General features: G+C 32.9%; 1 protein-coding gene across 13 annotated transcripts; it reads left to right on the top strand.

Moving 5' to 3' along the window:
• Window positions 1-2,408: 2,408 nt before the first annotated feature.
• Window positions 2,409-24,993, top strand: LOC147566272 (uncharacterized). 13 transcript variants are annotated; one of them, XM_086652753.1, is made up of 7 exons: window positions 2,409-2,951; window positions 20,752-21,164; window positions 21,413-21,861; window positions 22,080-22,387; window positions 22,487-22,540; window positions 23,419-23,861; window positions 24,398-24,993. In XM_086652753.1, exons 3-7 carry the CDS (start codon window positions 21,452-21,454, stop codon window positions 24,770-24,772), a joined length of 1,590 nt encoding a protein of 529 aa, XP_086508879.1. In that variant the 5' UTR covers window positions 2,409-2,951; window positions 20,752-21,164; window positions 21,413-21,451; the 3' UTR covers window positions 24,773-24,993. The 13 variants fall into 13 exon arrangements, with proteins under 13 accessions (XP_086508879.1, XP_086508890.1, XP_086508881.1 ...); XM_086652764.1 differs by having other exon boundaries at window positions 2,457-2,951; window positions 20,752-21,112; window positions 23,431-23,861; XM_086652755.1 differs by having other exon boundaries at window positions 2,606-2,951; window positions 20,752-21,191.
• The last annotated feature ends 117 nt before the right edge of the window (window positions 24,994-25,110 follow it).

Below are 25,110 nucleotides of genomic sequence, written 5' to 3'. Positions count from 1 at the left end.
GTTGGAGGATCAACCGTCTCGGTTACGGTGGCGGCAAGTGGACCGGTCGGTCGTGGTGGGCGATTTGGCCGAGCACCTGAGTTGGAACGGTTTGGATAACCGCTTAATTGATAACATGTAGCCCGGACGTGGCCATGTTGTTGACAATAGTCACAAAAGGGACGAGCTCGTTTAGGACGTTGAGCGTTTGGTTTCTCCATTCGAAAATTTCGTTAATCATTGTTATATGTTGCAAGGGTGGCGGCTTCCGGTGGATTGGAAGTAGCGGCCATGATATTTTGTTGGATTTCTTCTTGTTTGACAAGAGAATGAATCTTTAGGATTGAAGGAAAAGGATCCATTAACAAAATTTGACTTCGAATTGCCGAAAAACGATCATGAAGCCCTTGAAGAAATTCCATAGCACGTTCTTGATTAGTACGATCAAGTAACGATTTCCCTTGACCACAAATACATGGATCGATTACCATAAGGGATTGTAACTCATCTTGTAGAGTTTTGAGTTGAGTAAAATAGGAGGAGACATCATGTCCTTCTTGTTTGAAGGATGAAATTGCCCGTTTCAATTGATAAATTTTGGGGGCATTGGTTTGAAAAAACCTTTCATAAAGATTACGCCAAATATCGGCGGCACTTTCATCGTATAAAACGGAAGACCGAATATATGGAGCAATGGAATTGATAATCCAACTACTAACAAGATCATTACACCTTCCCCATGAGTGTAATTGATTTGGAGAAGTGGGTTTGGGAATAGATTCATCTACAAACCCGAATTTATCTTTTGCCCGAAGAGCCATCTTCATGGCTCTTGACCAAGAGGCATAGTTATCTCCGGTTAATAATGGGGTGATGAGAATAGTAGTTGGTGAGTCAGAGTGATGAACATCAAACACCGGATTAGGTGGAGAATGAGGAGTATAGTCTCCAGAATCGACTTCAGTAGTAGTCATGATAGAAGAAATTGATTAAAAAAAACTGAATTAGCTCTTATACCATGTGAAGAGGGAAATACCTCTTGAATAATAATAGCTTGAACACAGAGAGAGAAGACAAGAAAGAGAGAGAGATGTGAGAAGATTTCTCTGTGTATTTTATTCATTGATTTACACAAGTTTTTATAGGTTTACAAGGGATTTACATATAGAAGTAATTTAGGAATAATGGGAAACTTCCCTATTCATGAATATTACAATTATTAACAACTTTACATAATAGCAAAACTGCTATATTCTAACAACTACCACTTGTTGAGAGATGAACATCATTTATCTTTTTGTTAGAGAAATTTGTGAGTGTTTAAGATAGATTGTTTGACAACTTGTTGTAAACAGGAAGAGGAGAAGAGAATGGTCGCCAAACGCGCGTACGCACATTTAAAGGCATCCGACAATATTATTGTCGATGCCCTATATTATACTTACGAGGAGCGGCAATTACGCCAAGTTTGGGCGGCTCCAGACGTTCATCCCAAACCGACCAGATCGATATTTTTTTGTTTCTATCTTTAATCCCTTTGGCAATGCCTTCATCATCTATTCATCCATTATTTTGCTTGTTTTACTTCACCATTTTGCGTACACCATTACTAATGGAACACAAAGAAGACTCATTCATGGAAATCGATCAGTAATAGAAACAAAGAAAACAAAGAGAGGGTTGTCTTCTTCTCCTTTCATTTTTCCTTCCCAATTCTCATTTGCCCATTAATTTTTGGGTTCCTAGTCCAAAAATCTACACCTAAACACCAATTTAATCCACCCTAGTATTAATATAGGATTTTAAACCAAAATAATAATTATAATGGATATTTAGTCCAAATTGACCCATCTCTATAGAAAAAACGCACCTATATCATTTCTATTTAATTTATAATACCCATTATAACCTTTTATATAAGAAAAAATCCACTTTTGAAAATCAATCTCCAAAGTTTTCTTTCCTTTTTTTCTCAGATTTTTTCGATTTATTTCAAACTTACTATCTGTTTCGCAATATACACGTTATTTAGTATCAAATTACGTATATTTCTACAACAAAACACATTTAGTATAGTTAAAGTATGTCTAGATGTCGAAGTTACAGTGTTTTTCTGTTTATTGATTCTTGTTTTGTTTCATAAATAACGTGTTATTATTTATTGTTAAAGTTTCATACTTTATTTCATTTTTTTATGTGTCATACATAACACATTATGTATCAACAATATTTCTTCTACAAGAGAAAATGACTAAAATCCTATTTTCTAGGAAGATTGGACCTTAATCCCTTTTTGAATTTTATTTTGGGCCTAAAATCCTTGGACCCTTTTGCCGTTGAATTTTCTGGTGAAGATGGACATGTAGGGGCTCTTTACCCATTCATAAAAAATGTTTCTATAAAATGAACACTACCAACTGTGGTTTTCTAATGATTTTAGCTTCACTTTATAATGATAGGATTTAACTTGAATCATCAACAATGGTTAAACCTTATTTTTTCTTTGAAAAAACGTCGGCAACGAAAGAGAATTCAGTGAAGGAGAGAGAAAAAACACAAATTCGACATAAACTTCATATCTAACTGATGATTTCCGATCTATAATATGAATCTGTTTTAAAGCCATTTATAAATCTTGTCCTAAAGTTTCTAAACTACAAATTGTCAAATCAACAATTGATGAAACCATTCTAAAACAGATTCAACAGAAAAGAACGATTACATCAAGAGATTCACCTCGTTTCTAGATCTTGTCAAAGGGTAAACGAATTGTTCCAAACCATATCTACACCTTGTCCTAATCTCAAGAAATTCACCTTGTTCAAAATCGTTACCTCTCCGACTCCATAATCGTTATTTTACCCATTGACGATTTGATCGACCATTGTTGTCTTCTTGCTGAAGAAGATGAATTTGAGGGAGTTTAGAGAGAAAGTTTGTGACGGAAGGAAATTGATTTTCCACATGAATGGGTTGTACAGGATGCTGTACCACCTGTCAATATTATGAACAGGAATTTAAATCAAATAACCCAAACACCTGAGGGAGATGTTGAAATAACATTTGCCCCTAATAAAATCAGTAAACTAAGCTTAACTAAAAGTTCTTCTGCCAAAAGGATAGAAGACTATAAAGTCTCATATCCTAGTAGTTTATCTAGATACTCTGTATCAAATGATGAACTTAAAAAGCAGATCATCCGAGGATTAAAGATTTCTGATCAACAAATTCCACATGGAGTCTATGTTGAACAGACAACTGAACAGGAGAAAGAACAAAGGACTTCTCCGACTCAATCTGAAATGAGTTTCCATTTATAAAATTTTATGGATTATAGTCCAGGATCAATACCTAGACAGTGGCTTAATCAGGAGCTCATGATGACAAAACATGAAGCTTTCCGAAATTGGTTTTTTGAAGCCTTTAATAGTAGGACTCTTGAAAATATTAAAAATATTTATTATCAAGAGTTAGAAAGGGATCAAAAAATGACAACCTTTACTATTTGGTTTCATAATTGGTACCCTAATCAGAAAACTATCCATGTTTTAGAAGATTATACAAAAATGTGGACTAAGAGTGATGGAACTAAGATTAATTCTATTCATCCTCCACCTGAAGCCTTGACTCTTAAAAATGACAATGAAAGTAAAGCACTAGAAGCAGTTCCATATGCTATACCTAGTGAATCAGTAACTACCGTCATAAAACAGCACAATCATACCAATCTAAGTCTTCAGACTATTGGTAGTCAATTAATCAGAATTGAAGATACTATTCATAATCAATTGAGTAGTATTGAAGAAAAACTTAAAGATATACCTAAAGTTTTATCTACCAAGGTTGAATCCACTTCAAAAAATAAAGACAAAGAAATTGTTGAAGTAGATGTTAAACCTAGCCCAGAAATCAAAGACTTTAAACTGTCTGATAAACAGGATGTAGACTTTGCTAATTTAATCATTGAAAGAATGAAAAATTTAAAGATTAATATTATTAGCCAAGATTCTAGTACTGAAAACTCTGATCTTGAGTCTGGACCAGATATCAGTAAAATTCAAACCATGTTATATAAACTTGGTAATGAACCTAATACAGGTTTTAAGACCTATTATAGGAGACTTACTCCTCAAGATCTCCTCTTTGAAGAAGACTTTTATCAAAATCAGAATTCTTATAATGGTCGTTCCATTTATGAATGGAATATTGATGGTCTTTCAGAATATCAAATTTATGAAGTTGTTCATAAAATGTTAATGTATGCCAGCATTTGCAAAGCTAGTGGTAATGATGATTCGGCTGTGGCTAAATTCATTGTTACTGGTTTTGTTGGTGCCTTAAAAGGATGGTGGGATAATGTTCTCACTGTTGCCCAGCAGACTGAAATTTTCACAGCTACAAAACCTGAACCAAATACTGCACAAGTTAAACCTGATGCAGTTTATACTTTACTTCAGACTATTCTTTTGCATTTTGTGGGAAGTCATCCTCAAAGACAAGAGAAAAGTCGAGAACTTTTACAGAACCTTAGATGTCCATCTTTAACCCATTTTAGATGGTATAAAGATGTCTTTATCTGTAAAGTTATGCAACGCAATGATGCTAATTCTGAATATTGGAAGGCTAAGTTCATTGATGGACTTCCTCCTCTTTTTGCTGAAAAAGTTAGACAAAGACTAAGAGATCAAAATAATGAAAACATCATCTCTTATAGTTATCTAACTTATGGACATATAATTACTACTTGTGTTCAAACTGGATTAGAAATTTGTAATGATATGAAATTACAATACCAATTGAAAAAACAGAATTTGCATGGGAAAAAAGAAATTGGTGAATTCTGTAGTCAATTTGCATATGATATGAAAATTGATTATCCAAAATCTCATAAAAGGAATTCTAAAGATTCGAAAGAGTATTCTCGAAAATCTTATTATAAGAAAAGAAGAAAATACAAACAGAATAAAGAAATTTATTATCAGAAGCCTCGACATAAGAAAAGATTTAAAGGAAATTATATTCCTAATAAATCTGAAATAAAATCAGGACAAAAAACAAGTAATAAAACTTGTTTTAAATGCGGAAAAATAGGGCATTATGCTAATAAATGTTCTACCAAAAGAAAACTGAATGAATTAAAAATTGATGACAATCTAAAAGCTGAATTAAGCAAAGTTTTCCTGACCTCTAATAATGAAGAAGAGTCTTCATCTTCTAGTGACTCTGAGGATGTCAATGAAATTGACTTTCTATCTTCTAGCCAATCAGAAGATATATCTGAAAAGGAACCTTGTTCAGGACAATGTTCCAAAAACCAAGACTATTGGAAAGCCATTGTAGAAATGAATGGCTTGAGTATTAATGTTTTAACGGATACTCAATCAGAAATAATATCTATGATAGATAAAATAACAGACCCTCTGCTAAAAAGTAAAATATTACAATTTTGCTTAGAACAGACAAAAAACTCTCCTAGTTCCTTTGAGAAACCGAATATTACTAAACATTACAGTATGAAAGAAGTACTTCAAAGACTTGAAGGAAAACCAGAAACTTCTTTAAAACCTTCTACTTCTCAAGATTTAAGAAGTGAGGTAAATATAGTTAAATCTGAAATAAAACTCATCAGAGAAGAGTTAGATAACCAGAAGATCAGACTTATGCAATTAGAAAGTCTAGCTGAAAAAAGTCTAGCTGAAAAACATCAATCAAAAGATAAATCGATTACTATTCTAAACACAGAACCATCTAGTATTTTAGATAATAATCTTATCTTTTTAAATACTATGCAGAAAATTACCTATCAGAAATGGTATATAAGTATTAATATTGTTATCAACAAAGAATATACCATTACTAATGCAGTAGCATTGGTGGATAGTGGAGCTGACATGAACTGTATTAGAGAAGGTTTAGTTCCGACTAAATACTTCGAAAAAACCGTACAATCTCTACATTCTGCAAGTGGAGATAGAATGCCAATTAATTATAAGCTACCTGAAGCTTATATTTGTAATAAAGGAATCTGTATTCCACAAACCTTTATTTTAATCCGAAATTTATCTCAAGAAGTTATTCTGGGAACTCCATTTATTAATTTATTTTTCCCTTATGACAAGATAGATGAAACAGGATTATATGCTAGTTTTCAGAATCATAAAATACATTTTGAATTTATTACTAGCCCTGAAACCAGGACTTTAAATGAGTTAGAATATTTAATTAATTCTAAAACTGCTCATTTAAACTTCTTACAAGAAGAAATACATAATTTGAATATTTCCGAGAAATTGAACTCCCCAGAAATAAAACTAAAAATCAAAGAAATTGAAAATCAATTTCTAACCGAAGTTTGTAGCAATATTCCCAATGCTTTTTGGGAAAGGAAAAAATATATTGTATCTTTACCTTATAAACCTGAATTTGATGAAAAAACTCAGATTCCGACTAAGGCTCGTCCTAGTCAAATGAATGCTGAATATCTTGAACTTTGTAAGAAAGAAATTCAAGATTTATTAGAAAAGAAGCTTATCAGAAAAAGTTATTCACCATGGAGTTGTACCGCTTTCTATGTAAATAAAGCAGCTGAAAAGGAAAGAGGTGTTCCAAGGCTTGTAGTAAATTACAAACCTTTGAATGATGCTCTGAAATGGATTAGATATCCTATTCCAAACAAAAAAGATCTTTTAGATAGATTGCATTCTGCAAAAATATTTTCTAAATTTGATCTTAAATCTGGATACTATCAGATTCAACTAACTGAAGAAGATAGATATAAAACTGCATTTACTGTACCCTTTGGGCATTATGAATGGAATGTTATGCCATTCGGTTTAAAAAATGCCCCTTCAGAATTTCAAAATATTATGAACGATATTTTTATTCCGTATTCAAATTTTACTATTGTCTATATAGATGATATATTAGTATTTTCATCTAATATAGATCAACATTTTAGACATCTTAGAATTACAAAAGATGTTATCAGAAAAAATGGTTTAGTCATATCTGCACCTAAAATGAAACTCTTTCAAACTGAAGTTAGATTTCTAGGACAGAATATTAGTCAAGGGACAATAATCCCTATTGACAGAAGCATTGAATTTGCCTCTAAATTTCCTGATGAAATTAGAGACAAAAATCAATTGCAAAGATTTTTAGGAAGTCTTAATTATATAGCAGACTACTACCAGAATATAGCAATGGATAGTGCTATTTTATATGATAGGCTTAAAAAGAATCCATTACCTTGGGATGATCAGCATACCCAAGCAGTCCGAAAAATCAAACTTAGAGTAAAACAATTACCATGTTTAGGGTTAGCAAACCCTCAATGGTTCAAAATTGTTGAAACGGATGCCTCTGATATTGGTTATGGAGGTATTCTAAAACAGAAAAACCCTTCTACCAATAAAGAAGAATTACTTAGATTCGCATCTGGACTGTGGAAGAATGCTCAGAAAAACTATTCCACCATCAAAAAAGAAATGTTATCAATAGTCAAATGCATTTCTAAATTTCAAGATGATTTATTAAATCAATCTTTTCTACTCCGTATTGACTGTAGTGCTGCAAAAGATATTTTGCAAAAGGATGTTAAAAATTTAGTTTCTAAACAAATTTTTGCAAGATGGCAATCTGAATTATCTGCATTCGATTTTAAAATTGAATATATTAAAGGAAATCAGAACTCTCTTCCTGATTTCTTAACCAGTGAATTTTTGCAGAATAAAGATGGAACCACCTGATAAAGGAGCAGGATGATTCAGATATCCGAAGAAAGTAAATCAGAAAAAAGGGAAGTTTTCTTCTCTATCAGAATTCCCTGTAGTAGGATCATCCTCTCAGGATAAACCTAATCCGAAACTAACTGCTAAAGATATCCTAAAAAAGGAAATCATTTATGCTAAAAAGTTAGTAACTGAAAAAATTCTATCTGTATCCTTAGAAGATGTCCAGTGGAAACATGATCCATGGCACATCAAGGAACGGTACTTAGGAGTACAAAACTATCCTATCCAAGATGGCAAGCATAGATATATCTATGAAGCCATTTTGAATGAAACAGAATCTGTACAAATGGTACACCACCATTATAATCTGAAAGACAGTAAGTCTCCTATAACACATTCTAAGTGTTATATAGTAAAAGTCTTACATATAACAGAATGGGCTCTTGACCCCTCAAGACCCAGAAGCCTGAAATTGAATGGTCAAAACTATAATTATTGGGATTATGTTTTGGCATGGTCATTCATGTTCTATTATCAGAATCCGATCAGGAAACACTCCTGGTTTATCAGTATTAACCCTGAAATTGTTAAAGGAAAAGGTTTCCCTCTCTGGTTTCTGCATTGGTGGGAGAAATTCGGTCCAGAACTGAGTTTCTTACCAGATACACTGAAAGACCCTTGGCTAAAATGGTATGAGTATCATCCAAAGCTCAAGGGAAAAACTGCAGAAAAAACCCCAAAAGGGTTATCAGCACTCTGTTATATGGCAGAGTTCAAAATACCATGGATATGGAGATGGGATCTAGAATTTCACTTTGATGATCTCTTAATTCCATGTATTAGCAGAACTTTTCATTACAAATGGTGGGATGGATTTCCTATTACAGATACCCATAAACTCATTTGTCAAACTGTAATTGAGTATGAAAATGCCTATAAGGCTACTCAAAAATCCGTACCTATTTCACCTTCTGATAATATTTTCCAATTTTTATTGGATGATATTCAGAAAAAATATCCGAACCTTTCATCTATAGATCAACAGATTAAAGCTATGGAAATAATTAAAAATCAATTCCTAGCTCATCATCAGAAGCAAGATATAGAGGCTGAAATGCTAGATGACTCGTCATCTCAAGAAAATCAGTATGCTGTATTGGCTGGAGAAAGCCAAGATCCGAATGAGGATTTCGATGACTCAAAATCAGCAAAATCGGATACCTCAATGGCAGATTACTGGGATGCTATCATCGAAGTGCATTCTCAGAAGTTACTAAAATCTGCAAAAGGCAAACAAAAAGATCAGTAGTTTGCTACAGTTACTGTACAGTAAATCCGTATTTCAGTATTATTTTTCAACAGTATCAGCATCTAGAAGACACTATTCAAAAAAGTGATTGTCGGCTTAAATAGTAAAGGTCAAGACTATTTCGACAGGAAGAGTCAAGAACTATTTCGACAGGAAGAGTCAAGAACTATTCTCAACAGTAGAAGGCGGCTTACTGTGACAAATAGTAAAAGGCAAATAGTAAAAGTCAATTTTACTATTCACTATTCATCAGAAGACGACGAAGTAGACCTGGAAACCGGAACTGTTCCGGTCATCTAAAAATTTCTATAAATTCCGAATGTTGGTTCATTCTGAACCTAAGCAATTTCTTCTAAGTTTTTCCCTTTCAAGTTTTTAGTTTCTTCTCTCTTTCTCTGTCAAGCTCTGTAATAATAAGATTGTAATAAAGCTTTTGAAGATTAAGTCTGGTTTCTGCTCTCCCATCTTTGTAAGTTTTCTCTTTATCTCTTATGTTAAACGATCCTCCTTAAATTGTATTAGTAGTCAAGCAATTACTATCTATTACTATAGTCTTGCCTGGTTCACTACGCAGTATTGCGTTAGGAGTCAAGGTATTCATTACCTTATAATGAATCCTATATATTACTGATATTGTCTCAGATCCAGGGAGATAATTATATCCCTGAGTTTGAATATGCAGAGACACGGCCTCAAACAGATTTCTATCTGTCAAAGATAAGGTCAAATTCGGGTAAACATTAAAATAAACCGGTCCATGGCATAAACTAGTTTGGATTATTCCCATTAAAGATGGTAAGAAATCCAAACACCTAGCATCTCGCAAATAGGATAAGATACTGGCATTTAATCCGGCCAAAGTCAAAGGTTTGAATGCTATTTGAATGCATCCAACGTGCAGGTAGTTGTATTTAGATTTTAAATACTTTTCAATATCTTTAAGACTCAAAAGTCTAAGGGTTTTGACTTCTTGGTCAAGTCCGATTGACTGTTCAAGAGTCTTGATATTATTTTGACTAATGAAATCAAAAAATCCTTTTTTATAGATTTTATTTGATTTTATTGCGGGTATGGTCCATTGATTTAATTGTTGAGTTTGGTCAAACTCTTCAATTATGGAGTTCTTTATAGAACTTTCAGTTAAGTCTCGAGAATCCAATTTGTTCATTGAATTAAATTAGAGGAAATCATATAGACTTAGCATAAATAGCAGATTATGATTTTTAGTAATTTCCTTTAAAATTATATTCTTAAAAATATTTATATATAATCATTAAATTACACGTCTGTCAACGGTTTAAAGGGTATCAAACGATCCTCAACGCCTACCCGGCAACAACGGATCTAAACCCATACGCGACTTGGGTGACGTACCATAATTCAAGGATTATAATAAATTATTTTTAAGAACAAATTTCTAAAAGGAAATTTCTAACTATCATAATTCGGATTTAGTCTATATCTACATATTCTCCTCTAATTCGGATTTAAGCTAACATGGCTCTGATACCAATCTTAAGGAGGATCGTTTAACATAAGAGATAAAGAGAAAACTTACAAAGATGGGAGAGCAGAAACCAGACTTAATCTTCAAAAGCTTTATTACAATCTTATTATTACAGAGCTTGACAGAGAAAGAGAGAAGAAACTAAAAACTTGAAAAGGGAAAAACTTAGAAGAAATTGCTTAGGTTCAGAATGAACCAACATTCGGAATTTATAGAAATTTTTAGATGACCGGAACAGTTCCGGTTTCCAGGTCTACTTCGTCGTCTTCTGATGAATAGTGAATAGTAAAATTGACTTTTACTATTTGCCTTTTACTATTTGTCACAGTAAGCCGCCTTCTACTGTTGAGAATAGTTCTTGACTCTTCCTGTCGAAATAGTTCTTGACTCTTCCTGTCGAAATAGTCTTGACCTTTACTATTTAAGCCGACAATCACTTTTTTTGAATAGTGTCTTCTAGATGCTGATACTGTTGAAAAATAATACTGAAATACGGATTTACTGTACAGTAACTGTAGCAAACTACTGATCTTTTTGTTTGCCTTTTGCAGATTTTAGTAACTTCTGAGAATGCACTTCGATGATAGCATCCCAGTAATCTGCCATTGAGGTATCCGATTTTGCTGATTTTGAGTCATCGAAATCCTCATTCGGATCTTGGCTTTCTCCAGCCAATACAGCATACTGATTTTCTTGAGATGACGAGTCATCTAGCATTTCAGCCTCTATATCTTGCTTCTGATGATGAGCTAGGAATTGATTTTTAATTATTTCCATAGCTTTAATCTGTTGATCTATAGATGAAAGGTTCGGATATTTTTTCTGAATATCATCCAATAAAAATTGGAAAATATTATCAGAAGGTGAAATAGGTACGGATTTTTGAGTAGCCTTATAGGCATTTTCATACTCAATTACAGTTTGACAAATGAGTTTATGGGTATCTGTAATAGGAAATCCATCCCACCATTTGTAATGAAAAGTTCTGCTAATACATGGAATTAAGAGATCATCAAAGTGAAATTCTAGATCCCATCTCCATATCCATGGTATTTTGAACTCTGCCATATAACAGAGTGCTGATAACCCTTTTGGGGTTTTTTCTGCAGTTTTTCCCTTGAGCTTTGGATGATACTCATACCATTTTAGCCAAGGGTCTTTCAGTGTATCTGGTAAGAAACTCAGTTCTGGACCGAATTTCTCCCACCAATGCAGAAACCAGAGAGGGAAACCTTTTCCTTTAACAATTTCAGGGTTAATACTGATAAACCAGGAGTGTTTCCTGATCGGATTCTGATAATAGAACATGAATGACCATGCCAAAACATAATCCCAATAATTATAGTTTTGACCATTCAATTTCAGGCTTCTGGGTCTTGAGGGGTCAAGAGCCCATTCTGTTATATGTAAGACTTTTACTATATAACACTTAGAATGTGTTATAGGAGACTTACTGTCTTTCAGATTATAATGGTGGTGTACCATTTGTACAGATTCTGTTTCATTCAAAATGGCTTCATAGATATATCTATGCTTGCCATCTTGGATAGGATAGTTTTGTACTCCTAAGTACCGTTCCTTGATGTGCCATGGATCATGTTTCCACTGGACATCTTCTAAGGATACAGATAGAATTTTTTCAGTTACTAACTTTTTAGCATAAATGATTTCCTTTTTTAGGATATCTTTAGCAGTTAGTTTCGGATTAGGTTTATCCTGAGAGGATGATCCTACTACAGGGAATTCTGATAGAGAAGAAAACTTCCCTTTTTTCTGATTTACTTTCTTCGGATATCTGAATCCTCCTGCTCCTTTATCAGGTGGTTCCATCTTTATTCTGCAAAAATTCACGGGTTAAGAAATCAGGAAGAGAGTTCTGATTTCCTTTAATATATTCAATTTTAAAATCGAATGCAGATAATTCAGATTGCCATCTTGCAAAAATTTGTTTAGAAACTAAATTTTTAACATCCTTTTGCAAAATATCTTTTGCAGCACTACAGTCAATACGGAGTAGAAAAGATTGATTTAATAAATCATCTTGAAATTTAGAAATGCATTTGACTATTGATAACATTTCTTTTTTGATGGTGGAATAGTTTTTCTGAGCATTCTTCCACAGTCCAGATGCGAATCTAAGTAATTCTTCTTTATTGGTAGAAGGGTTTTTCTGTTTTAGAATACCTCCATAACCAATATCAGAGGCATCCGTTTCAACAATTTTGAACCATTGAGGGTTTGCTAACCCTAAACATGGTAATTGTTTTACTCTAAGTTTGATTTTTCGGACTGCTTGGGTATGCTGATCATCCCAAGGTAATGGATTCTTTTTAAGCCTATCATATAAAATAGCACTATCCATTGCTATATTCTGGTAGTAGTCTGCTATATAATTAAGACTTCCTAAAAATCTTTGCAATTGATTTTTGTCTCTAATTTCATCAGGAAATTTAGAGGCAAATTCAATGCTTCTGTCAATAGGGATTATTGTCCCTTGACTAATATTCTGTCCTAGAAATCTAACTTCAGTTTGAAAGAGTTTCATTTTAGGTGCAGATATGACTAAACCATTTTTTCTGATAACATCTTTTGTAATTCTAAGATGTCTAAAATGTTGATCTATATTAGATGAAAATACTAATATATCATCTATATAGACAATAGTAAAATTTGAATACGGAATAAAAATATCGTTCATAATATTTTGAAATTCTGAAGGGGCATTTTTTAAACCGAATGGCATAACATTCCATTCATAATGCCCAAAGGGTACAGTAAATGCAGTTTTATATCTATCTTCTTCAGTTAGTTGAATCTGATAGTATCCAGATTTAAGATCAAATTTAGAAAATATTTTTGCAGAATGCAATCTATCTAAAAGATCTTTTTTGTTTGGAATAGGATATCTAATCCATTTCAGAGCATCATTCAAAGGTTTGTAATTTACTACAAGCCTTGGAACACCTCTTTCCTTTTCAGCTGCTTTATTTACATAGAAAGCGGTACAACTCCATGGTGAATAACTTTTTCTGATAAGCTTCTTTTCTAATAAATCTTGAATTTCTTTCTTACAAAGTTCAAGATATTCAGCATTCATTTGACTAGGACGAGCCTTAGTCGGAATCTGAGTTTTTTCATCAAATTCAGGTTTATAAGGTAAAGATACAATATATTTTTTCCTTTCCCAAAAAGCATTGGGAATATTGCTACAAACTTCGGTTAGAAATTGATTTTCAATTTCTTTGATTTTTAGTTTTATTTCTGGGGAGTTCAATTTCTCGGAAATATTCAAATTATGTATTTCTTCTTGTAAGAAGTTTAAATGAGCAGTTTTAGAATTAATTAAATATTCTAACTCATTTAAAGTCCTGGTTTCAGGGCTAGTAATAAATTCAAAATGTATTTTATGATTCTGAAAACTAGCATATAATCCTGTTTCATCTATCTTGTCATAAGGGAAAAATAAATTAATAAATGGAGTTCCCAGAATAACTTCTTGAGATAAATTTCGGATTAAAATAAAGGTTTGTGGAATACAGATTCCTTTATTACAAATATAAGCTTCAGGTAGCTTATAATTAATTGGCATTCTATCTCCACTTGCAGAATGTAGAGATTGTACGGTTTTTTCGAAGTATTTAGTCGGAACTAAACCTTCTCTAATACAGTTCATGTCAGCTCCACTATCCACCAATGCTACTGCATTAGTAATGGTATATTCTTTGTTGATAACAATATTAATACTTATATACCATTTCTGATAGGTAATTTTCTGCATAGTATTTAAAAAGATAAGATTATTATCTAAAATACTAGATGGTTCTGTGTTTAGAATAGTAATCGATTTATCTTTTGATTGATGTTTTTCAGCTAGACTTTTTTCAGCTAGACTTTCTAATTGCATAAGTCTGATCTTCTGGTTATCTAACTCTTCTCTGATGAGTTTTATTTCAGATTTAACTATATTTACCTCACTTCTTAAATCTTGAGAAGTAGAAGGTTTTAAAGAAGTTTCTGGTTTTCCTTCAAGTCTTTGAAGTACTTCTTTCATACTGTAATGTTTAGTAATATTCGGTTTCTCAAAGGAACTAGGAGAGTTTTTTGTCTGTTCTAAGCAAAATTGTAATATTTTACTTTTTAGCAGAGGGTCTGTTATTTTATCTATCATAGATATTATTTCTGATTGAGTATCCGTTAAAACATTAATACTCAAGCCATTCATTTCTACAATGGCTTTCCAATAGTCTTGGTTTTTGGAACATTGTCCTGAACAAGGTTCCTTTTCAGATATATCTTCTGATTGGCTAGAAGATAGAAAGTCAATTTCATTGACATCCTCAGAGTCACTAGAAGATGAAGACTCTTCTTCAGTATTAGAGGTCAGGAAAACTTTGCTTAATTCAGCTTTTAGATTGTCATCAATTTTTAATTCATTCAGTTTTCTTTTGGTAGAACATTTATTAGCATAATGCCCTATTTTTCCGCATTTAAAACAAGTTTTATTACTTGTTTTTTGTCCTGATTTTATTTCAGATTTATTAGGAATATAATTTCCTTTAAATCTTTTCTTATGTCGAGGCTTCTGATAATAAATTTCTTTATTCTGTTTGTATTTTCTTCTTTTCTTATAATAAGATTTTCGAGAATACTCTTTCGAATCTCTAGAATTCCTTTTATGAGATTTTGGATAATCAATTTTCATATCATATGCAAATTGACTACAGAATTCACCAATTTCTTTTTTCCCATGCAAATTCTGTTTTTTCAATTGGTATTGTAATTTCATATCATTACAAATTTCTAATCCAGTTTGAACACAAGTAGTAATTATATGTCCATAAGTTAGATAACTATAAGAGATGATGTTTTCATTATTTTGATCTCTTAGTCTTTGTCTAACTTTTTCAGCAAAAAGAGGAGGAAGTCCATCAATGAACTTAGCCTTCCAATATTCAGAATTAGCATCATTGCGTTGCATAACTTTACAGATAAAGACATCTTTATACCATCTAAAATGGGTTAAAGATGGACATCTAAGGTTCTGTAAAAGTTCTCGACTTTTCTCTTGTCTTTGAGGATGACTTCCCACAAAATGCAAAAGAATAGTCTGAAGTAAAGTATAAACTGCATCAGGTTTAACTTGTGCAGTATTTGGTTCAGGTTTTGTAGCTGTGAAAATTTCAGTCTGCTGGGCAACAGTGAGAACATTATCCCACCATCCTTTTAAGGCACCAACAAAACCAGTAACAATGAATTTAGCCACAGCCGAATCATCATTACCACTAGCTTTGCAAATGCTGGCATACATTAACATTTTATGAACAACTTCATAAATTTGATATTCTGAAAGACCATCAATATTCCATTCATAAATGGAACGACCATTATAAGAATTCTGATTTTGATAAAAGTCTTCTTCAAAGAGGAGATCTTGAGGAGTAGGTCTTTTATAATAGGTCTTAAAACCTGTATTAGGTTCATTACCAAGTTTATATAACATGGTTTGAATTTTACTGATATCTGGTCCAGACTCAAGATCAGAGTTTTCAGTACTAGAATCTTGGCTAATAATATTAATCTTTAAATTTTTCATTCTTTCAATGATTAAATTAGCAAAGTCTACATCCTGTTTATCAGACAGTTTAAAGTCTTTGATTTCTGGGCTAGGTTTAACATCTACTTCAACAATTTCTTTGTCTTTATTTTTTGAAGTGGATTCAACCTTGGTAGATAAAACTTTAGGTATATCTTTAAGTTTTTCTTCAATACTACTCAATTGATTATGAATAGTATCTTCAATTCTGATTAATTGACTACCAATAGTCTGAAGACTTAGATTGGTATGATTGTGCTGTTTTATGACGGTAGTTACTGATTCACTAGGTATAGCATATGGAACTGCTTCTAGTGCTTTACTTTCATTGTCATTTTTAAGAGTCAAGGCTTCAGGTGGAGGATGAATAGAATTAATCTTAGTTCCATCACTCTTAGTCCACATTTTTGTATAATCTTCTAAAACATGGATAGTTTTCTGATTAGGGTACCAATTATGAAACCAAATAGTAAAGGTTGTCATTTTTTGATCCCTTTCTAACTCTTGATAATAAATATTTTTAATATTTTCAAGAGTCCTACTATTAAAGGCTGCAAAAAACCAATTTCGGAAAGCTTCATGTTTTGTCATCATGAGCTCCTGATTAAGCCACTGTCTAGGTATTGATCCTGGACTATAATCCATAAAATTTTATAAATGGAAACTCATTTCAGATTGAGTCGGAGAAGTCCTTTGTTCTTTCTCCTGTTCAGTTGTCTGTTCAACATAGACTCCATGTGGAATTTGTTGATCAGAAATCTTTAATCCTCGGATGATCTGCTCTTTAAGTTCATCATTTGATACAGAGTATCTAGATAAACTACTAGGATATGAGACTTTATAGTCTTCTATCCTTTTGGCAGAAGAACTTTTAGTTAAGCTTAGTTTACTGATTTTATTAGGGGCAAATGTTATTTCAACATCTCCCTCAGGTGTTTGGGTTATTTGATTTAAATTCCTGTTCATAATATTGACAGGTGGTACAGCATCCTGTACAACCCATTCATGTGGAAAAGCAATTTCTTCTAAGTTTTTCCCTTTTCAAGTTTTTAGTTTCTTCTCTCTTTCTCTGTCAAGCTCTGTAATAATAAGATTGTAATAAAGCTTTTGAAGATTAAGTCTGGTTTCTGCTCTCCCATCTTTGTAAGTTTTCTCTTTATCTCTTATGTAAATTACTACTTGTGTTCAAACTGGTTTAGAAATTTGTAATGATATGAAATTACAATACCAATTGAAAAAACAGAATTTGCATGGGAAAAAAGAAATTGGTGAATTCTGTAGTCAATTTGCATATGATATGAAAATTGATTATCCAAAATCTCATAAAAGGAATTCTAGAGATTCGAAAGAGTATTCTCGAAAATCTTATTATAAGAAAAGAAGAAAATACAAACAGAATAAAGAAATTTATTATCAGAAGCCTCGACATAAGAAAAGATTTAAAGGAAATTATATTCCTAATAAATCTGAAATAAAATCAGGACAAAAAACAAGTAATAAAACTTGTTTTAAATGCGGAAAAATAGGGCATTATGCTAATAAATGTTCTACCAAAAGAAAACTGAATGAATTAAAAATTGATGACAATCTAAAAGCTGAATTAAGCAAAGTTTTCCTGACCTCTAATACTGAAGAAGAGTCTTCATCTTCTAGTGACTCTGAGGATGTCAATGAAATTGACTTTCTATCTTCTAGCCAATCAGAAGATATATCTGAAAAGGAACCTTGTTCAGGACAATGTTCCAAAAACCAAGACTATTGGAAAGCCATTGTAGAAATGAATGGCTTGAGTATTAATGTTTTAACGGATACTCAATCAGAAATAATATCTATGATAGATAAAATAACAGACCCTCTGCTAAAAAGTAAAATATTACAATTTTGCTTAGAACAGACAAAAAACTCTCCTAGTTCCTTTGAGAAACCGAATATTACTAAACATTACAGTATGAAAGAAGTACTTCAAAGACTTGAAGGAAAACCAGAAACTTCTTTAAAACCTTCTACTTCTCAAGATTTAAGAAGTGAGGTAAATATAGTTAAATCTGAAATAAAACTCATCAGAGAAGAGTTAGATAACCAGAAGATCAGACTTATGCAATTAGAAAGTCTAGCTGAAAAAAGTCTAGCTGAAAAACATCAATCAAAAGATAAATCGATTACTATTCTAAACACAGAACCATCTAGTATTTTAGATAATAATCTTATCTTTTTAAATACTATGCAGAAAATTACCTATCAGAAATGGTATATAAGTATTAATATTGTTATCAACAAAGAATATACCATTACTAATGCAGTAGCATTGGTGGATAGTGGAGCTGACATGAACTGTATTAGAGAAGGTTTAGTTCCGACTAAATACTTCGAAAAAACCGTACAATCTCTACATTCTGCAAGTGGAGATAGAATGCCAATTAATTATAAGCTACCTGAAGCTTATATTTGTAATAAAGGAATCTGTATTCCACAAACCTTTATTTTAATCCGAAATTTATCTCAAGAAGTTATTCTGGGAACTCCATTTATTAATTTATTTTTCCCTTATGACAAGATAGATGAAACAGGATTATATGCTAGTTTTCAGAATCATAAAATACATTTTGAATTTATTACTAGCCCTGAAACCAGGACTTTAAATGAGTTAGAATATTTAATTAATTCTAAAACTGCTCATTTAAACTTCTTACAAGAAGAAATACATAATTTGAATATTTCCGAGAAATTGAACTCCCCAGAAATAAAACTAAAAATCAAAGAAATTGAAAATCAATTTCTAACCGAAGTTTGTAGCAATATTCCCAATGCTTTTTGGGAAAGGAAAAAATATATTGTATCTTTACCTTATAAACCTGAATTTGATGAAAAAACTCAGATTCCGACTAAGGCTCGTCCTAGTCAAATGAATGCTGAATATCTTGAACTTTGTAAGAAAGAAATTCAAGATTTATTAGAAAAGAAGCTTATCAGAAAAAGTTATTCACCATGGAGTTGTACCGCTTTCTATGTAAATAAAGCAGCTGAAAAGGAAAGAGGTGTTCCAAGGCTTGTAGTAAATTACAAACCTTTGAATGATGCTCTGAAATGGATTAGATATCCTATTCCAAACAAAAAAGATCTTTTAGATAGATTGCATTCTGCAAAAATATTTTCTAAATTTGATCTTAAATCTGGATACTATCAGATTCAACTAACTGAAGAAGATAGATATAAAACTGCATTTACTGTACCCTTTGGGCATTATGAATGGAATGTTATGCCATTCGGTTTAAAAAATGCCCCTTCAGAATTTCAAAATATTATGAACGATATTTTTATTCCGTATTCAAATTTTACTATTGTCTATATAGATGATATATTAGTATTTTCATCTAATATAGATCAACATTTTAGACATCTTAGAATTACAAAAGATGTTATCAGAAAAAATGGTTTAGTCATATCTGCACCTAAAATGAAACTCTTTCAAACTGAAGTTAGATTTCTAGGACAGAATATTAGTCAAGGGACAATAATCCCTATTGACAGAAGCATTGAATTTGCCTCTAAATTTCCTGATGAAATTAGAGACAAAAATCAATTGCAAAGATTTTTAGGAAGTCTTAATTATATAGCAGACTACTACCAGAATATAGCAATGGATAGTGCTATTTTATATGATAGGCTTAAAAAGAATCCATTACCTTGGGATGATCAGCATACCCAAGCAGTCCGAAAAATCAAACTTAGAGTAAAACAATTACCATGTTTAGGGTTAGCAAACCCTCAATGGTTCAAAATTGTTGAAACGGATGCCTCTGATATTGGTTATGGAGGTATTCTAAAACAGAAAAACCCTTCTACCAATAAAGAAGAATTACTTAGATTCGCATCTGGACTGTGGAAGAATGCTCAGAAAAACTATTCCACCATCAAAAAAGAAATGTTATCAATAGTCAAATGCATTTCTAAATTTCAAGATGATTTATTAAATCAATCTTTTCTACTCCGTATTGACTGTAGTGCTGCAAAAGATATTTTGCAAAAGGATGTTAAAAATTTAGTTTCTAAACAAATTTTTGCAAGATGGCAATCTGAATTATCTGCATTCGATTTTAAAATTGAATATATTAAAGGAAATCAGAACTCTCTTCCTGATTTCTTAACCCGTGAATTTTTGCAGAATAAAGATGGAACCACCTGATAAAGGAGCAGGAGGATTCAGATATCCGAAGAAAGTAAATCAGAAAAAAGGGAAGTTTTCTTCTCTATCAGAATTCCCTGTAGTAGGATCATCCTCTCAGGATAAACCTAATCCGAAACTAACTGCTAAAGATATCCTAAAAAAGGAAATCATTTATGCTAAAAAGTTAGTAACTGAAAAAATTCTATCTGTATCCTTAGAAGATGTCCAGTGGAAACATGATCCATGGCACATCAAGGAACGGTACTTAGGAGTACAAAACTATCCTATCCAAGATGGCAAGCATAGATATATCTATGAAGCCATTTTGAATGAAACAGAATCTGTACAAATGGTACACCACCATTATAATCTGAAAGACAGTAAGTCTCCTATAACACATTCTAAGTGTTATATAGTAAAAGTCTTACATATAACAGAATGGGCTCTTGACCCCTCAAGACCCAGAAGCCTGAAATTGAATGGTCAAAAGGGTGAGAAAGCCATTTTCTCACCCGAACATTAGAAATGGACTTTTCCGCGATAATCGTTTTTTCTTGTTAAAATCGACTTTCCTGCGAAAATTGATTTTCCCAGCCAGACTTTCCCACTTAACTAACCAACCCTCTTCCAATCCCATGACAACCGTGGTGAGACAAGTTTGTTAAACTGGCAAGCTACCAAGACGATCAGAGGTTGGCTGGAGGGAAGACGAAAATTTAAACTGGTGAATAAATAAGGTTAACCGAGATCAATAAGCAGAAAACAAAATTAAATAGCCTCAAATACACATGTCAAATTCAACCGATGAACAAGGAGTTTGCCATGGGTAACAACACCACTCTCTGAATCACCCCGCGGATAATGATTCAAGACAAGAGGTCGAAAACCTAACCCTTCTTGTTGTTGTACGTAAGCATTCATATAATAAATCCACTCTATAAATCAGTTTCTCATGTTATTTATCTTGTTTGTGTTGGTAATTGCAAAAATATCATGAAATTTTGCTACCCAATTTTAGTTGCTTTAGGATTAATGGGTATTTGGTAGTATTTCAATTGAAGGTATTTGGTTATTGCCCTAATGTACTTTTCTTCAATTTTCTCTCATTTGGATACTTGACTAGCAGGTGAACTGAAGTTCAAGAATTTGGAAGAAACCCTAAAAAATGGTTCCTTCTCCTATGTTAGTTGATGTAAAGCATGAAAATAAATTGGAAGTTGGTATAAAAGAGTCATTAAATCAAGATGAAACCCCAAATGATAGTGTTAGGTGTACGAATAATTGTGAGGGTACTGACTTTGACATGGAAGTGATGCTGGATCAACAAGCTGATGCACCTGAGGCAATTGAAAAGGATGAGGTTGAAGTGGTTGAAGGTGTGGGTAGTAGTGAAAATATGTTTGTTGAAGTTGATGATCCAAATGCAACTGAGTATTCAAGCTCGTTTGCTGATACTGTGTCGGGAAATGACGACGCTTCAAGACTTAGTGATGCTGAAGTTGACTCTGGGTTTTGTGTTGACAATGGGCTTGGTTCTAACCTTTTTGATGGATTCAACAGCTTATTACATATGAGGTACATTTTATTCGATTATATATTTGCACTTTCAACATTTACTATCAACAAAGGAAAGAACTCGTTGCTCCTTTTCCTCCTATGCTTATGCTCTTACATATTGAATAGGCTAATTACTAACATTATGAAGTTATCGAAGATTCTAAGGTTCATCAAATAAATTTTACGAATTTAGAGTAATTTAAGTTATTTAATAATCACTATGTCCAAATTACCAGGAAGAAAAAGTTGACAACCCATTGGAAGCGCTATATACAGCCTTTAATGTGGCGGTGTAGATGGGTAGAGCTGAGGGTAAAGGAATTCCGCTCCCAGGCATTGAGGTATGAGAGAGAACTTGCATCATGTTACCAACGAAAGCAATTGGAGTTAGGGCAATATGCATCAGAAGGTTGTGGGAGAACACTTCCTTTTTGCCATCTAATTCATAGAAAAAAGGTCATGAAGAGGAGGAAAAGAAAGAGAATTGAAGACTCGGTTGATATACCATCATATATGTCTTCACATAGGCTGTTCTCATATTATGGTACATCTTGCTTGCATTTTTACTTAGATATTCTTCTTCTTTGCATATATAATGAAGTCATAGACTCAAATATAGCCTTTTCTGTTAAACTTCTTGCAGAGGAAACGAAATCTATTCAAGATGCTGATGCAGATGAAGATGGAGGTAATCAAGGTAAGAATTTATTGCTTTGCCTCATCTATATTTGTCGTTGGTTTCAGATTGATAAATTATATTGATGATTAAGGACTAAGGAGTACTTATCGATATACAAGTTGGATAGTTATCATTGCACTATTCAGATATTATTTCTATTCTTTTGAACGATGGTCGATTAGTGACGAAGCTCGAGGGTCAAGAAAACGGTTTCTTACTTTAAGGTTGATCACTCAACTAGCCCATCCCAAAACGAAGTATAAAGATTTATATAATTACAGAATTCTCTACCAACGTTGCGGCAGATGGTAGTTTTCTTATGTTTTGTTCACTTTCTTGTGGAAATGATAACAAATCTTTACATGATCAAGTTAATGTCTAACCTGTTTAGCTTTTGGTACTTTATCAAGTTCTCTTATTAAAAAGAGGAAAAGCTAATCTTATAATCTACCGAATTTCTTAAGCACAACTTGAGCTTTGTAATCAGAATGCGATCGTGAAGACGAAAGTCTGAGGAAAATCGTATATATATCACTTAATTTACTAATTAAATAATACATGTTCCCTATATTTATTGTAGGTTCATAACATATATCTTCAACTTGTATTTCACAACCCTCGGCAATGGTCTATCAGTCTATCCTGTTGATACATTCTATAAAAAATTTCTTGGATCCATTTTTCTGTTTGCCGAAAGAACTTTGTACTTGATAAATCAATTATTTCGGACAAGGGTTTTTTCTGGTCAAAGTGTGCAATGTTGCATTATTATTCAAATTGGAGTCTTGACATTTATGAAATTAGTCGAGAATATATAACAATTCACTTCAAATTTGTTACTTTTGATTTCAGTTGCTATCTTTCGCTGCTTACGATGATAAATATTCTTGGGTCAGTGAATGTGGCAGATTTTAACAGCAATGACGAACTCGATTTTAAGTATGAACGGCCACAACTTCAGGGCAGAGACAGTGATAACTCCATTGAGCAGATCCTCTGGAAAATCGAATTAGCACAATCTAAAGTTCAGAAGCTAAAGGCTGATATTGAAAAACTTCCTATCGATACTGTAAGGTTTTCTTCCATTGAGGATTTGCCGAGTGACCTGCTGACGAGCTTAGCTAGAAGTCTTTCTCAAGGCTGTGGCGATGAGATGCCAAATGGAGCACATTGTAGTCCTCCTCAACATGTGCCGGAGCATGATATTGGGATTCTTATGGCAGAAAATGCAGTTTCAAGTTATGTAGAGGCGACTCCTCTTTTTGATATAACTGAAAGCAACGTTTCGCCTTTATCTGGCGAAACCCTTCAGCCAAAGGTTGGAGATTTATGCCAAGATGTAAGCTTTTCCTCTAATAGATGAGTTACCATTGATTGCTTTTAAAGAATGAGATACAAAATTTTCCCACATAGGCAAATGCCAAATTTGTTTTCTGGAGATATTTTGAGTATGGAAAAATATTTCATCGTGGTTTTTTTGGCAACTCGTTTATTACTTGTATGAAAGTTCAATCTTTCCTGAATCATTGTGAATTAATTCAGCTCTGACCTTTTCGACTCACAGTATCTTCCTATTTCTTATTGATTCCCTGAATAAAACTCCTCAGGTGCACTTGGGGTTTGACACCTTCAGGCCAGATCTATTTATTAAATGTTTGGGACTGACCACTAACTACCCCTCATTACTTTGTAGTTGCTCCTAGACCTCTAATAGGTTCATGAACCTGTAGTGTCGTCATTATCATGTCTTTGCTGGTGCTGTTAAATTTATTATGTTTGTGAACGTAAGCTTGAAACCCAAATTTTCAGTTTTTACTTGCTATAATTTTGCAAGTCCTTTCTACTTATATGTAATAATCGTTCTCGTGTATGCAGTTGGTGGACAATGTCCTAAACAACACAGCTGAGAAAGAATTGCAGAATATAGGAAAAGTCAGGATTCTTCCAAATAAGGTGAAAGAAGAACAAGTGGAGAATAAAATCGTTCCAGCTCCAGTTTCGGACCCGGAACCAGCTCCAGTCCTGGATGCAGAGCCAGCTCCAACTCAAGAACCTGAAGCCGAAAAGAAACGTGAACAACCGGCTCAAGAAGCCAGTGTAATAAAGGAGGAGACAGTTCAGAACATTTCCATTTGCTCTAAATTCCCGGGTGTTCCTAGAAAGAAAAGAAAAATTGGGAAACGGAGAGGTAGTTCATCAGTTGGTTGGAATCCTGAGCAGATTTCTGCACGGAGACCTTCAGGTGTGTAAGATGCTTGGTTACTTTTAAGTTTTTCTTTTCTTTTTCCCCGGAACTTACAATTCCTGTCCAGAATTAAATGAACTACATTGTTTTTTCCATGGGAATAGGAAAGGCTATTGTCAAGCAAGAGATGAGCTCTTCATTACTCTTCAATGACTTGAATGTACATAGTTACTGTAAAAAACCAATGTCTTCGTTTTCGCCTTTATGACCAGTTCATATTGAGAAAGTCTATGAGTATAACCAAATTTTGCTCAATGGGATTACCACCGACTACCAGTACTTGTTTTAGAAACCAACCAAGTAGATTGAACCCTTCGTCTATGATATTCTACATATATTCCAT

Source organism: Eschscholzia californica, unplaced genomic scaffold (genome assembly GCF_041429995.1).
Source record: "Eschscholzia californica isolate CP2 unplaced genomic scaffold, dmEscCali1.0.p SCAF_1, whole genome shotgun sequence".
In the NCBI taxonomy this organism is placed as follows: Eukaryota; Viridiplantae; Streptophyta; class Magnoliopsida; order Ranunculales; family Papaveraceae; genus Eschscholzia; species Eschscholzia californica.
The sequence above is the reverse complement of the archived record's forward strand: the minus strand, read 5'-3'. Positions and strand labels throughout refer to the sequence as shown.

What these genes read in the sequence shown, in the direction of transcription:
- LOC147566272 (XM_086652753.1), top strand. Translation starts at nt 21,452, where the DNA reads ATGGTTCCTTCTCCTATGTTAGTTGATGTAAAGCATGAAAATAAATTG. An exon ending in TAGGCTGTTCTCATATTATG is followed by an intron (nt 22,388 to 22,486) that starts GTACATCTTGCT and finishes AACTTCTTGCAG; the next exon opens with AGGAAACGAAATCTATTCAA. An exon ending in TGAAGATGGAGGTAATCAAG is followed by an intron (nt 22,541 to 23,418) that starts GTAAGAATTTAT and finishes TTCTTGGGTCAG; the next exon opens with TGAATGTGGCAGATTTTAAC.